Genomic DNA, 16,806 nt, shown 5'->3' on the forward strand with positions numbered 1-16,806 from the left:
GTATAGATAATAAAATTAATACCTGTACAATGCATTAAATGTAAATAGACATTAATGTAATCGCAAGATAGCATTACATTCTTTATACATTCACTACACACAAAAACCATATCAGCTTCTTCAGAATAGGTAAATACCACCCTTTCTAAATATCCACTTCAGTAAAAAATTAAACAAGCAGTAAACAAAACAACAACATAGGAATATCACAGACACTTTCTATTGTTATTGCAATAAACAAAATAGTATATTTTGACATTATGTATATTCGATTCCCTAACCGTTTCAAATGTATATCATTTTACCTTTTAGGTGTTTCCAAATTATATGTAATACGCTTTGTCAAATCTGGCAACCTTTTCATAAGGGAAGCTAAATTTATTTTATTATTATTAATAGTAGAAATGCGCACGTGTGCAAAGTCAAATTTTCCTTTTAATATTCTTCTTTTTCTTCCTATTTTCCGAGATGGATTTTGTTCTTTCTTTACAGTCTAAATATATGTACCACATTTACTGTTGCACAATTTACACACGCAATTTTCGTCTGGAATATGGAACTTTGCTTCTTGGCACAGTTTGTGGTGGTAGCCATGCACTGCAAGTCTGATGACTTGTATGCCTCATCCATTGGTTTGGTTGGGTCCAACTTCTATCTATCATGGCGCCTGTAGCATAGAACATCTGTATTTCTCTCTGCTAGAAGTTCTTCATATACTCTGGTAGGCTGCAGTAGTCAGTTGAATCGCAGTTCTTCTATCAATAAAGATTATCTTGCAAGTATGTATCATCGTTGTTCCTGCAATAACTCCTATGTGCAAAATATAAAATATTTCATTAGGAAGAAAAAACACATTTATTCATTCTATGGCAGTTATACATAGGAGATTGTGAATTCTTGCATTTTCGAAAGAAAGAATATAATTAGATATAGGAGATTTTATTATTTGCTGTATAACTATTTAAGTTATTTAATAGAGCAAAAATCTGAAAATCGATAAACGTGTCACATAGGAGTTATTGCAGGAACGACGACGGTATACTAATCTGAAGGGTATGCACTTTGATACGTGTAGCTTCAAGCTATCACGAAGATTATCAGCAAATGGTTGACCCTAGCTACATACCACAAGATACCTGAAGAGTGATTCAGTTTCCGGAGATGGAGGAACACTCTACAAGCAGTATTAAAACTAACAAATGACATAGAGGAATCTCTAAGGGAGCCAAAAAAGGAAATCCTACATCATATTTGTTGACTATAAAAAGGCTTTTGATCTCCTAGACTGCTCAAAGATAATAAAGAAATTGGAAGCAATGATCGGTACAGACAACTACCTCAGCAACATTATCAAAACAATTTTACAGTACAACGTAGTCATAAAAGACACACTAAGCTCATCTAGACCACTGAGGCAAACAAATGGTGTACTACAAGGAGATCCTCTAGATCCACTGCTGTACAACACAGCAATGGCAGGCATAATAGAGACAATAAATTAGGGCAGTGGAAACGTCAGAATATACATTTATGCAGATGATATGGTTATGGATTCGAAGAAAAAAGTCGATCTAGAGAACAGCTACAACAAGTTAACAGCAAGGGCAGAAGAAAATGGTTTACTTATAAAGAAGGAGAAAACCTTAAAACAGTCTTCTGCCAAGACACAGAATAGAATAACTCATGGAGTGTACCACCTAAATATAACGAACAATTTCAAGTATGCAAATCTAGTCTTTCAGGTAAAGCTCCCTGTAAAGCAGATTTGAATAATTTCAAGGGAAAAATTGTTCCGGGGCCGGGTATCGATCCCGGGACCTCTGGTTGAATGTACCAGCGCTCTGCCAACTGAGCTACCCGGGAACTCCACCTGACAACCATCTCAACTTTTCCCTTTATATCCACACCACTCGCGTGGGCTGACGAAACGCCAGAGACCCACCTCGAGTGCACACAATCTCTGTACCTTGGAATCACCTTCCAAACCACAGGAAGACTTTCACAATACATGCAAGGGACACGGCAGTGGTGGCTATCAAGGCCTCAGCGAAATAAAACATCTCCAGGCATTGTTTTTAGAAAACTCAATAAACAATATAACATCATCACTTTCTGCTATTTTTTTTTAATTTCTTCAACATTGTTGCTGTAAAAAGACAATCTATCAATTTTTATTTTTTGTAAACACTGAAACGGAAAGTCATGAAATTTCTAAATAAACACGAATATTAGTGTAATACTCGTATTACAGAAGTTGTTTCTGCCGCTCTGTTATGACTCGTACACCCGCAGAGTTGCTCAGGATGGCTTGCCTTCTTCTTGGAGCTCTTGGCTCTCGTCTTGAAGGTCGCAGGGTCGAGGTGGTTATACGGCATGTCACACCAGTCCACGCTCTGTGTGAGTGGGTTATTCACATCAGATTGGAGCAGATGCGGTGTGATCAACACGAACATTTGCTCAGCCCACGGTGTTAGGTCCATGGGCGTGAATTTGAACTGCCACTGGGGCAGACCCTGGTGTACCAGCATCATGCGGAAGTACTGCAGCCAGGTAGTGCCACTCGAAACTTCTGTCCAGCAGCCAGATCTTGGGGTCCTCTCGTTTTAGATCGGATTCACACTCGCTCTTGTCCATGTACACCAGACACACCTTTCCGATGCCTTGGCAAGCGTCCAGTTCGAAGATCTTGCACTTGACGCCGAAGTTGGGGCGCTGCCTGGGGTCGTCCTGCTCGTTGCAGATCTCGATGTCCAGCAGCGTGGGGCATTCCGCATTCTGCTATTGTTTTTCTTGTATCAAATATTTATTCCATCTGAAGGATCAAAGTTTAATAGTGACATTTCATTAACTATTTGCATTGGAAACATGCAGTAAACGCCATTATTATTCTAATTTTATTTAATTTCTGCTACACTTATGGCTATTGTTCCATTAAAAAGAAAATAAAGCTTTTTTTTTAATTAATACTCTTTTTTTTTTTCTGATCTTATGTGCCCTTTAAATCTAGCGAAAACAACTCGTCAATATCAGTAATAGCAGAAGACAAAATTAAGATGGTAGTTTTAAGCATATATAATGTCACAGAACACGTAATGAGCCACTGAAAAACAACAGCATGTCAGATAAGAACCTCCTGATGTAAACAAAAGAGTGAAGAAGTCGTCTGTGATTGGCTGGAGCGAAAGGAGTTATCAAACATCCACTCTAGTAGTAACATTTTTTGTGATCAATTCATGTTCATTGCAGACTTAAGAGAATTTCACTGTCTTTCACAATATTAACAAGAAACTGCAATAATTTATACTTCAAGTAATCCTATAACCAGTGTGAAACAAAAATGCAATTCTTATTTGATGACATTTCTTTTAAGTACACATCAAATGGACGATAAATATCGCTACTGAACTGTCTTCAAGTCTGAAGTGGGACAGATAGGACTGGCCTCCTCTCTGTTCACATCACGGGCATTCTGGCATGACATAAACCTTAGCTCATACACAAGTTTCATTTACATTCTCTGGTTCTTTATTGAGATTTATATCGGCCCATTACCTTTACAATGGAAATATTGCAACAACACTCTCCTCTCTTTCTTATGTACGCGAATATCTTTCCCTACTATTTTAAATAGTGTATTTAATTCTAGATAATAGTAAAAAACCCACATAATATAATATACTCTTCATGTATAGCTAAGTTTCTCATTAAATGAACATAAGCTAACCCCCCACCACGCTTTCTATTTGTTTTATTTCAGTTCTTCATTAATAAGAGAGACTAGAATTCTATGAGATTAAATTACTTTATTCTTTAGAAAACTGAAAATAAAGCACTCGAGAAAGGATTCAGCACCTCTTTTGTGACTTATGTTGAGAAAAATCATCAAAATTCCTAATTAAGAATCCTAAGAAGTCAATAAAAATAAATAAAATATATAAAATCTCAAGCCATCGCATCTTGCTTGTTCCTCATATGAGTGGTTAAAATGTTATCAATATTTTTACTTACATTTGCAATTCCCAATCCAGAGTATTATTGCATAGTTCATGTGATGCACTGCTGAGGCAAGTTAACTGACTATAACCGAAAAATTTGTGAGGAAATATCAGAAAAGCAGTGAAATAGTTGAAGATTTTGTAAGCATATATTTTTCATATTTCATTTTTTCTTTGTTTTATTTACAATTGTATTTGTATAAGGAATTGTGCTTTTAGAGAAAATTATTTTGTTGATGTAGGGTGTATTTTTCTCGAAATTTAACAGTTTTCTTTTTCAGTAATAAATATAGTGAGACTGTACACATAACAGCTCAATCAATAGGCGCCATTTCGCCTATTTTCTTTGCAGATAAAACATAATATGTGCTTGATCATATAATGTGCAATCTAAGTAATAAGTTAAATATCTAATAAACAAATGTTGGTATATGGATAAATTATGATCAATTTATAAAAATATTACACTCTTCACGTCTACTTTTAATAGATTTCAGCATCACAGTAAATATAAAATTTTAATATCCACAATCAGGAAAGGGTTAAAGTCTTCTATTATATTGCAATGAGTATATAAATTACGCCCTTTTAAGCTTTTCAAGCTTTTCACATTTAAGGACCATGTTGCTAACAAACAACACGAAGTGAAAGAAAGTACAGAAATAAAATGGCTCTCCAGCTGAAAAATACTGAAGGCTCCTGACTCACACGCACGCACACCACTTCGTTGGGTCTTACAAATTACAGTAATGTTACGAGATAAAATGTACTGAGCTCCAAAGTTTGAGAAAAATGCCTTTACCTGTGAGACGAATCTGCTGATGTTTCAATATAAATCAACACTGTTATGTTAGCAGCCTTTTACAAGTTTTTTATTATAATAGTTTATCATCCATAATCTATTTTAAGGTTTAATAATTTAATTTGCTACTTTCATGTTTTATATGAATGTTTTGCAATTATTTAAACATATTATATAAATGAATATCAATAAAAACAATTTAATGTCAGTGCTGCTGCACAAACTAAACGATTACGACATCAGCTGACAATAACCAGGGAAAGTCTAATGCACCATAAATATATCAACACACTGTTACTGCAGTAAATAAATATCCAACAGTTCATAGCAATCAGTCTGGTGTTGATTTGGAAATAGACAACAGGATTACTGTTAGCATGTACGCTGATATATATTTATTATAGCCAAATTTAGTGTTCTGTTCTCTGACAGGTGGATCAGAATGTGAAAAAACTTCTGGCAATGTGAACCAAACAAACAGCAAAGCTAGGTAATAAGATACATACACGTTTGTTAGGTATTGACTTTTTAAATTTTATAATGCCTTAATCTTTTTTAATGGCTATTTCCTGCATTTTTAACTAACCATTAACATTAATGCTGAAACATCTGAGCTCCAATCATTAGACACACATGTGCGGTAGTGACATAAATAAATACGAGAGAAACGTTCATTCCCCTATTTTCTTTTTCCTGCCACCAAAAACAGTAAGAACTTCCACGTAAACAAGAATAAAATATAACCACGAATAAAAACAAGTCACAAACCGATAACCCACTGTGTATCACATACTGTGTTTAAGGCACTTACAATAATATAAGTCAGTACTTTCTATAGTTCCTGAAGCCCAATCTTCCAACATCTTCATTGTCGTTTTTCCTCTTGCGAATCCAAGCAGCTGGGTATAAGCCATCTTCATTTCGATGAGAATGAGCTGAACATGCCCTTCTTCAAACTCTTGGTCTCTCCAGGCTGCATAAAATTTAGGGTGTTATTTTAATTATACGCAAATAAAATTTTATAAGACAATGGCTATACCATCTCTCTTATATGGATGTGAAGCATGGATCTTGAAGAAAAATGATATTAATAGAATCCAGTCAGCGGAAATGAAATTTCTCAGAGGAGTAAAAGGATGTACAAGATTGGACAGATATAGAAAGGATGACATAAGGAATGAACTAAACCTGCTCCCAATTATAGATAAAATAAAGGAATACAGAATTCGTTGGTCCAATCATTTAAGAAGAATGGATAAGGAACGAATACCGAAACAGGTGTTGGATTATAAACCACAAGGGAGAAGAGATATTGGTCGGCCAAGAACAAGGTGGAAAGTTGAGGACGGAACAGGAGACTCTCCTACTCCATGAAGAAGAAGAAGAAGAAGAAGAAGAAGATTTTAATTATAGGGAAACCAGACTCAAAATTACGTTTGTGAAAGACAACTTCGTATGATAATGGAGAAGTAGAGAGATGGAAATGATAGAGGATTTGTATGAGGATTCACACTATTGCAAACTTGAATGAAATAAAAACAGGGAAAAATAAAAATTACATAAAATACGAATTGACGAAATGAGGAGAAGGATGGGTTATCCTGAACATCTGAACAATCGTTATATATGCATGAAAGAAATAAGTTTTTGGAAACAATTGTGACCAATTTTTTCGAAACGTTTTGCTCTGTTTCATATTTTGCATTTTGATTCTAAAGAGTATTTTAGTAATTGAACCTGTCAGAGTAACTTTTACTGGACTTCAAATAATAATAAAAAATCTGCGGATAATTCGCGGGAGTTCGTGCATTAAATACTTGGAATTATCAGGAGTTGACTGTACTTGTAAAATGTAATACATACAAAAGTGGCTTAAGTTACAGGCACCAGTATGAAGTGAATCATTCTGATTTGTTTATTTATGTATTGAATGACCTAGCATGTGTAACATATATAGTGAAATAATTTTGTACTCTAGCATATTCTCTTTTTAAAAATTAAGTTTTGCAAAAAATAATACATAAGATTTTGTGTTTTGTATATCAATCATTACTTCCATCCTATTAGAAAGAGATGTGCTTCTTGTCTAGTATGGTTTACCGTGCGTTTTTTTTAAAGCGCTTCATGCCTTTGCTGCAGCAAAATGAGTGTCGAAAAAAAACGTAAGTAGGTCAAATGACTGCAAAATGGTGGACAATTAATTACTGCCGTAATAAATTTAACCCTAAAAGAACCAAACATGTTAAATCATTTCGACTTCCATGATAATGACATGGAATTATTATTACTAGACGATTTTGACAATAATAAACGTTGCAAAAGACCAAAACACACATTCCGCCATGATGGATCGTGCAGCAAACTCGTAAAGCGAAGTTTTGATTTGCTGCACGCTTGCTACAGCGCTGCTGCAGCGACGGTGAAGCAAATGTAATAAAAGAACGGTCTTGCTGCAGCGCTTTACGTCTTGCTTTAAAAAAAACGCACGGTTATGAACACATAAGTGAATGCATGGTTTTAGTCCAAAATTCTCACAAGGACAGAGGGGATCAAAGGATTCAGCCCTTCCCGAAAACAAATTATAATGAAGTAATATTCACAACTAGTTCAGAACTGTTATTTCTGAAGTCTCTGTAAAATGGACATTATATTTAATTTGATTTTCGTCATTAAAACCATACAAAACATCAACAGACATTTCAACAATAGTACTGGTAGTGACTTACCATCAGTCTAGGACCGAATAACATCCTGGCTTTGTCTTCCTCTTGTGGAGAAGCACCTTCATCTGCAGAGCCTCTGTTCATTTTTATCTGCAGTTTCTGCTTGATAGCCTACAAGGAAATGTCAAAAGTGAATCTGCATTCCCATATTAATAGTGTCAGGGGTCGTTTCCACTGTGTGCGGCCTTTGAAGTTTTATTAATTTAACATGTGTTTTAAATTTGATTATGCTTTTTTCCCCATTATTGTGGCGCATTATATGACTTCGTGAATAGTTGTTATTACTTATAATAAAGAGTTAATACATCTGGATATCAATTTACCACATCAATTGCAATTGCAACACAAGTGAAGCTCTGTTTTGTAATGGAGTATTTTTCAATCGGAAGAATGAGATTAACAAGCTAAATACTATGGTAGAAATCAGTCTTCTTATCGGTCATTATTATATTTAGATGTTGTAAGCAGTGCAGTGCATAAAACTATTGAAATTTACGAGGAAGAAGCAGAAAGAATAAAGAGACTAATTGATAATGTGGAATGAGTATAAAATAATTCTGTGAATTATGAAACTAGCAGACAAGATCTATTCGTTCCCAGTCGTTTCCATGCGAAGCACCGGAAGATGCCACCATGCAGTTTGGATCTGATGAGAAAGATGATAACATAGAAAGAAAGAACATGATGCATGCTCTAAAATCATATTAGTGTATTCTTAGTATATTAGTGTATATCATGCCGATAGTTTTAATATGTACAGAATGTGACGGTGTCAGTATATTACTTCAATCAAATATTTAGTTTTTTATATAATTTACTTCAATTTGAGATGTATTTCAATAGCCTTCAGTATTATATTGTGTAATGTCAATATGTTCGAAAAAAATAGTGTTCATGAAAAGAGAATATTACCGTATTTACGCGATAATGCGCATCTTTTTGGACAAAATATAATCTTGAAAACTGGGATGTGTATTATATTCATATGCAAACACCAGACTCAAGTAAATTTAAATTAATGCTCTATTTATGCTAGGAGATACCAACTGGGAAACTGCTAACAGAAACTGCCATTGTGAGTTCGTATTTTCTCTTCTTTTGCACACTTTTCGTTAGTAATTTCATGCCCATTTTTGACAACAATCATTATTAATACGAATATTATTTTTAAATTACGGTTATTACCTAAAGACCTTTGGGGAGGCTGAGACGTAGATGGGGGAAATATTAAAATGGATTTGAGGGAGTTAGGATATGATGGTAGGGACTGGATTAATCTTGCTCATGATAGGGATCGATGGTGGGCTTATGTGAAGGCGGCAATGAACCTCCGGGTTCTTTAAAAGCCATTTAAGTTAGTAAGTAAGGTAATGACCTAATGACACTTTCCTCTTTCGTTCTGAGATTTTACATTTACAACTTTTAACAATCGCGCATCTTTAAATAAACCAAACGAATTTATCGCTAATTACTGATAAAGAGTAGCATGATGTTAGTCATTATCAAGCAATATTCTGACACAAACCCAGACCTGTTAACCAGAAGTTCCAGCTCTGATACTGCAAGTGAGGATGAATGTGATGTATAGCTAGGGATAAGAGTGTCTTTATAACGTGTCCTGATAATTATAATACTAATTGGTTTTTATGACAAGTGCATAATAAATTTGCCAGTAATTGTTTTTCTGGATTTTAGGATCAAAAGATTGAGATGCATATTACTGTATATTCCAGTAAATATAGTCATTTTATTATTATTTTTAACTAATAATATTTGCCTTTATAAAATCCTTTAATAAATATCATAAGAATTTATAAAACAGTTATATTACCGGTTGTTCTGTATGGTTGTGAAACTTCGAGTCTCACTCTGAGAGAGGAACATAGGTTAAGGGTGTTTGAGAATAAGGTTCTTAGGAAAATATTTGGGACTAAGAGGGATGAAGTTACAGGAGAATGGAGAAAGTTACACAACGCAGAACTGCACGCATTGTATTCTTCACCTGACACAATTAGGAACATTAAATCCAGACGTTTGCATTGGGCGAATCCAGAAATGCATATAGAGTGTTAGTTGGGAGACTGGAGGGAAAAAGACCTTTGGGGAGGCCGAGACGTAGATGGGAGGATAATATTAAAATGGATTTGAGGGATGTGGGATATGATGATAGAGACTGGATTAATCTTGCACAGGATAGGGACCGATGGCGGGCTTATGTGAGGGCGGCAATGAACCTTCGGGTTCCTTAAAAGCCATTTGTAAGTAAGTAAGTAAGTGAAACCTAGCAGAAAACAGTGCTGGAGTAAAAAGTTTAATATCTTGGTTAGGGTTCAGGTGCATAGAGAACATATATAATTCTATGAGTAGACACAAAAATCTATTGAGCATCTCACTCAGAAGGAATCCAGCACTACAGCTGGCTAACCGTATAGAAATGCAAACACCTATGTTTACAATTACTACTACCAGATACAAGACTAACCTGAGACAGAATCACACGCCGGCTGTCACTCTTCATTGCCAGCAGGAGGTCAAGCCAAGTCCACGTGACATTGTGGTACTCGAGTGTCGGGATAACCAAGCTGAAATCCCGAATATCTTCCAGGTTCTTCTCCTTGTTTCCTTTGTAGCTAACTTTGACAGGAACTTCGGGAATTTTTATGTAAATAAACAACTTGTTTTTCTCTGCTCGCTCCTATTACAAACAAACAATCCATTGAAATTCATCTTCTCAACCTGCAGCATGATTGTAAATTATCGACCTCAATTCAAATCCTAATCATATTGATTTTCTTCTACAAAACTTTTCAACCTGTTCAATATCTACTGCCTCAGTAATGTCAGCAGATAAAATGTGTTATTAATACTTTATACTGTTTATATTCTAGTTTTTGACACCATGAAAATACACCATTTGTGGCAGGTGTCAGATGCAACATGTAGTAAAAGGATCTGTACTTATGATATATATATAAACTTAGTGTAGCATAATTTTATACACAAGAGTTGCCAATATTATTCATTATTGAAGTGTACTAGAGATTTCCTAACAACATTACACTATAATGTCAACTTTCAAACTAAATGGGGCAGAAAAATAAATAATAGAGGTAGTTCAAACTAGAGAGTGACTGTAGAATTTACGAAGTGCTAATAAAATTATCACAACACAAAATAAAACGCTTTCCATGAATTTTATTATTAGTGCAAAGTAAATGTCAGAAAACGACGTTAAAAATAAATTGCACTCTCTTTAGACTCAATTCAACAGCCAGCATGGCACAAAAAACTACTCATGGCTTGAGTGTGGCAGTTGCAGTAGAGAAATTGCACAGCAAAAGTAACCATCTGTTACTGTACTCTAAAGGCAAGCGTTCACTACATCGTATCGCACTCCTCGTACGAATCGCAGGCAATGGATATTTTAAGTGCAGTGCATTCACTGTAACGGCTTCACCTCATCGCCTCATCGGATTCCCCTATCAGCTGTTTAAAACATGACGTCGTACAATATTGACATTACTGAAAGCAGAGGAGTTGAGGTTAGGTCTATTAATTACGTCTGTTAGCGAATAAGAATTTTCAATTGCTTCATGCGTCTTAATTGAAGAGGAAGAAACGAAAGAGATATGTTGTTGTTGTTGTTTTCTAATGCCAGGCATTTGACAATAAAGTCATTTGACCTCTTGCACTCCAATATTTTTCAAAGATATTATCATGGCCAGCCACTGAAGCACAGATTTTGAGGTTGGCAAGTTGTAGCCGATTTAAGTGAACACCATATTTTAACGTTTTGGTGGCTACTTCATTCACACACAACCCCCAGAATGTCTGGAGGACCACACCTGCTGTTGGTCGACGGGTCCATTGGACCTAGCTGGGAGATCTTGTTGATCACCAGCTTTCCCTCCTTAAGCCACTGGAGGACGATTTTAGTGCCATAGCAGGTCAGCACTAGGAACAGAAAAGTAGAAAGGGGAGGAAGGAAAGGGAAATGAACCCCTAGGCCTCGAATGCTCTAATGCCGTCAGGGTCGAAGAAAGTAAGAGTTCAGTCAGAGGACTGGATAGGAAGGGGTAAAGAGGGAATTAGGTATTGAATAGAGGAAAATTATACCAAATTCAGTCATTAACTCATCAAGCTGACCAGTGCTAATTGATGAGTAGCCCCTCCCTTTAGTTCAGCTTGTAAAATTATGCTTACTAACAGCTGCACCACGGGAAGGTAGGGATGGGACATTGGGTATTTGTCCAGGTTGGTTCCTTAAAGCCTTCAATGGGAAGGATTAATGCCTCTCCCCCCTGTATCCGCCGACAGATACCCTTTTGCAGCCACGAAAGAGATATTGGTTACATAATATATATGTAAGAAATGACTTTATTACTGTAATGAGAACGCCTCAAATTATATAATTCTTCGCAATTTTCTACAAGTGAAATAAGTTTTCCGTCTGCCATTTTGGCGCGACACTGAACATGGCACAATATAATAGTAACAGTTGACCAATTAAAATTGATTTATTAAAGAAGGCCATGATCGCACGCATCGGAAAAGTTGCCCATCCGAGAAACGTGGACAGATTTGCCGAGAGGCGATGCGTCCGATACGATGTAGTGAACGTGGTTACATAACAATTACAGCAAAGATAGTCTTTTTCTGATCCTTACGATTCGTCCAATGAGTGCGATATGATGTAGTGAACGCTTACCTTAAGTGTTCTATGAGTTCAGTTTATAATATAAGGCCAACTGAAGTATCAACTATAACATAAAATATACTAATTGTAATGATTTTAGTCTGAAAATATTTTACCTTCATCTTCTCCACATCATCCTTTTGTTCAATAGGAACGTAGAAATTCGTTTCTTTATTCTTTTTTGTTCCTTTCAGCTTTTTCCCTTTGCTGTCCGCATCTAGGTCATCAGAGCCATCTCCGTCTATAGTATCAGGATCACGTTCAGGAAAACAAAACTTCAGCATTGTGTTGAAGAACTTCTTTGTGAGACCTGAAATGTCACACATACTATATATATATATATATATATATATATATATATATATATATGATTAGGGCGGAAATAAAATTTATGTAAAAAATATGTCGCAACCATCTTCATATTTTATCTGTCACGTTCTCTGCCATTTAACTTTAGGCACTGATTTAGCTGGACCAGAACAACGTACCGGAAAACAAAAATGTATGGATGTCAAAACATCAGGATGCCAAAACTGTCACTCAGTACGAGGCCATCAATGACTGCTAAATTGTTAAGGTGAGTTCTTGGAAAAAATATATATATATTTTTTTTCGAATTAAATCACTAACTTTAGGTGAACAGATATAAACAAGGCCTCTTCCAACAATCTTTAATTTAAAATTGTGGATGATAAATAACACTGACTTTTTTATTATTATTTGAATCCTCTGAACTGGTCTGTCATTTGAAAACGTTACATATGTCATTAAATGCATTAACATATTATTTTTTATAACTTGTATTTGAATTGTAACTATTCATGCCCTCACAGTTATATAAATACCACAGGTATCTTTTATTAAGCAATATCTATTCAAATGATCTCAAATTTCACGTTTGTCGAAAATAAATTGGTATGAACCATATTAAAATAAGAGGGAATTATTATTACGATCTACAAATGTTTAAGAAAATATACGTTCAATTTTGTTTTGCTATGTAAGGAAAAAGTTGAGAATTAATTTTAAGGAAACTGTTATTCTGTGTTAATTTTATTTCTCTGAAACTAATACGAAGTACTATCATCGAGTTCATCCATTATAGTGAATAAAATCCGATAAATAACACAAGCCTGGGTAAATCTATATACAGGAGACAAAGCACAGAAAATAAAGGATATTCAGATGTTCAGATGGATTATAGACAGGAAAACGGAAATCATGATATTGAAACATAAGTGTTACAGATTACTATATTACTATAAAGGTCTTAAATCCAAGTTCCCTTGTAACTGAATTTGTATCCTATTTTAAGAATCAATTCAACATTTCTCGTGATGTGGTTATTAACACAATGAACTATCAATCATTCTGAACTTTGAGATAATGAAAAAAAATAATGCATAAATATGAACATAAAAAAAGTACACAACTGAATTTATATTCTGTATTAAGTGTTACTAACCTATTGTAAGCGGTACTACGTTGATTTCAAAATGTTCCTTCACAGAAATCCCTCCGACTGGTGCTTTCTCTCGACAAAAAACTCGAACAGCACGCTGGAAAAAAATATCATATAAGCATATTCTTCCTTCTGAGTATCAGATAATACACGCACACAATATTTATTTATGAGAAAAAATATAAACATAATCTATTGAAGATAAGTTATGTAGCTCCAGACTCTGTAAAATATATGCAGGAAGTTAACAGATACTCTATTGAAACATGAGATATTCTTGTTCAAGATTTTGCTGGAAGTTTGTTGAGGCTTGAATAAATAACTTGTGTGTCCTTCCCCTTCTATATATTATATATACATTTATTGCAACATACAATAACGACTTCGTGCAATCACGCTGCCAACAATGGACAGAGCAGATACACAAACACAGAAGTTACATATTAATTTAAAATAATATATTTTTTTTAACAGAACAATAGAGATGTTAAGGAAAAGATTACAAAGTTTATGAAAGCTATGTAGATGTACTGGAGAACGTCATAATGTTTAGTGATAGAGCAGGGCAATGGATCCACGAAAGGCAGCTAAGGTAACCTACTCAAAAAAGAAATAGGCCTACCTGGAAAAAAAAAAAACGAAAATGGCTGCACATCAAACGTAAATAGCAGATTTTAATGTAAATGTACATTTACACGACTAATAGATTGTATTATGGAAACAGTAATTCATCAAGTTATGTTGGAACTTACAAAGCTAATCCCTGATAATTTTGTCGTTTTAAGTAAAGATGGACCTATGATGATATGCACATCTATTATCAGCCAGTATGTGATATCCTCATTTGTTTTCGTTTCGTGCCACTATGGCTGAGTGCACTGATCGGAGGATATGCATAACATTTTACTATAAACTCAATAACAAGCAAGCAGAGACCATTGAGAATATTAAAAAGGCTTTTAGTGACGTTGCTGTAGGAGAAATATAAATTAAGGAGTGACATCATTGCTTTAAAAGGTCGAATGTAAGTCGAGAAAGACTTCATACAGACCTCAACCGGATTGGACCACGTAGGACCAATCAGATCCATGTATGGTGGGTCCCTATCACCACGGCATGGCGCGTCCTCAGGTTGCGGATAGAGGAGACGGCCTCCAGATATGGAGGGTAGCTGCGAATATATTGAATAAGCAGTCGTGGACAGCCGATAAGGGGTGGTCCTCCAGCTTGGGGGTTGGGCGAAGGGCTAACAACCCATCACCGTAAAAAACAGCTTGTTACGAATTCCTACAGTAAGGCATGTAGCACGTATGGGCGAATCCAGAAATGCATATAGAGTGTTAGTTGGGAGACCGGAGGGAAAAAGACCTTTAGGGAGGCCGAGACGTAGATGGGAGGATAATATTAAAATGGATTTGAGGGAGGTGGGGTATGATGATAGAGACTGGCTTAATCTTGCACAGGATAGGGACCGATGGCGGGCTTATGTGAGGGCGGCAATGAACCTTCGGGTTCCTTAAAAGCCATTTGTAAGTAAGTAAGTAAGTAAGGACCAATCAGATGCCAGAAGGAGAACCTACGACCTATCACAGCAAGTACTCCCCCCCATCGAGACTACTATATATAAGTACTGGCAGACTATTTCCTTTATCCAACAACTGCTCTGAAGATGGCCACAACACAGCGGTCGAAACGTCAGCCAATAACACCAAGACAACGCGGTAGAAGCCCTGAAGCTTATCCACAACCATAACAGTTACAACTTACCTTTCTATCTACAGGCATGTTGCTCTGAATTTCAGTAGGAGACAACACTTCTTTATATACTTGGTTTGGTAACAGATTGGTCATTCGCACATACCCCAACTCAAGCAAGTGTTCTCCTGAATCGTCACTTTTGGAATTCTTTGTATATCTGGGAAAATAAGAAATGATTACTATAATAAGCAATAAGTAAAAAGCCACATATTTTCAGAACAGATACAGAGAACATCGCTCAAATGACAACTCAGTAAGATAACACACATGAACTATGTAATTTTGCAGGAAAACAAGCATTTCATAATTTGTGAGATATTTTAGCTATTTCTAATGGGATTTGCAAATATTTTGAAGTGAACACACACCCACTCTTTATATACTGAGTTCCTTACATCCTGGGAAGCTGGGAATATCAATATACCGTTTTTAAATATATAAAAATTGCCGAAAAATCAGAAAGTCTTAGACTTTTTAGATAACTTACAAATGAAACAACTGTATAAAAACGTGATTTCAAAACCAATACATGATATATTTAGTTCAGTTTTCATTAAAAAAATAACATCTTTTCAAAGATACTACATTACAAGCTTCCGGCTTAATTAAAATGACAAGATTTCATTATGCTTAGATACTGGTAGGACTACATCTCATTAAGAGTAATTGTTGACCATTTCGTCTATAATTATTATAAATATGCCATAGGAAACAACGCGTTATAATCCCTTCCAGCACATCTAGACTCCAAACCGGCAAATGGCTTCAATGCCAACTAGCTGAGCATTGGAAAACAATAAGAACAGATACTGGTAGGTATACATATGCTTCTGATATTGCATTGTTATCAATTGTGAGACTTCACTTTCTGTTTTATATTAATTACTTCCAGTCTTTAACGTGCAATTTACATGTTGCTGTTTGTATTGCTTGCCTATGTTGCTTTCATATTTGCAACAATACAGGTTTCCTTTAAAGTGTGAAGTGTCCTTTAATGACGTTGTTACTGGTTTAAAAGCAATAAAACATTTCGTAACATACCATGATGCAACCGAACAAATTATGAAACTAAGGGCATGGCTTACTCCTTAGGAGCAATGAGTCCAAAATACGATTAACTGCCTTTTTGTTAAATAATAACATGTTATTAAATGAAGATCACATGGGAGGAACAAGGTAAGTCAATTTCGTAAAATTTTCTGGACTGGAGTTTGAAATATATCAGCCAGCTTTGCCTCTAAGCAGCTAAGATTTCCCACAAATAATCTTACATTCTTCAAGAATATGTGTTATAAATTTGAGTACTGTATTATAGACTCAAAGATAGCTTATTCATGAAATTCTATATTTCTCCTGTGAAAAATCTTACT

The 16,806-nt window shown here is 35.3% G+C and overlaps 1 protein-coding gene across 2 annotated transcripts in view; it reads right to left on the reverse strand.

Annotated features, from left to right (window-relative positions):
• Nucleotides 1-5,457: 5,457 nt before the first annotated feature.
• Nucleotides 5,458-16,806, reverse strand: part of hob (bridge-like lipid transfer protein family member hobbit) — an 82,302-nt gene continuing 70,953 nt past the window's right edge. For both annotated transcript variants that reach the window (XM_069812538.1, XM_069812537.1), the window contains 6 exons: nt 15,446-15,593; nt 13,682-13,775; nt 12,333-12,526; nt 10,003-10,215; nt 7,524-7,631; nt 5,458-5,770 (listed from right to left, as the gene is read on the reverse strand). In XM_069812538.1, coding sequence (XP_069668639.1) covers nt 5,714-5,770; nt 7,524-7,631; nt 10,003-10,215; nt 12,333-12,526; nt 13,682-13,775; nt 15,446-15,593 — 814 coding nt within the window. In that variant the 3' untranslated portion in view covers nt 5,458-5,713. The remainder of the gene's footprint in view (nt 5,771-7,523; nt 7,632-10,002; nt 10,216-12,332; nt 12,527-13,681; nt 13,776-15,445; nt 15,594-16,806) is intronic.

This window comes from Periplaneta americana, chromosome 16 (genome assembly GCF_040183065.1).
Source record: "Periplaneta americana isolate PAMFEO1 chromosome 16, P.americana_PAMFEO1_priV1, whole genome shotgun sequence".
Taxonomy (NCBI): domain Eukaryota; kingdom Metazoa; phylum Arthropoda; class Insecta; order Blattodea; family Blattidae; genus Periplaneta; species Periplaneta americana.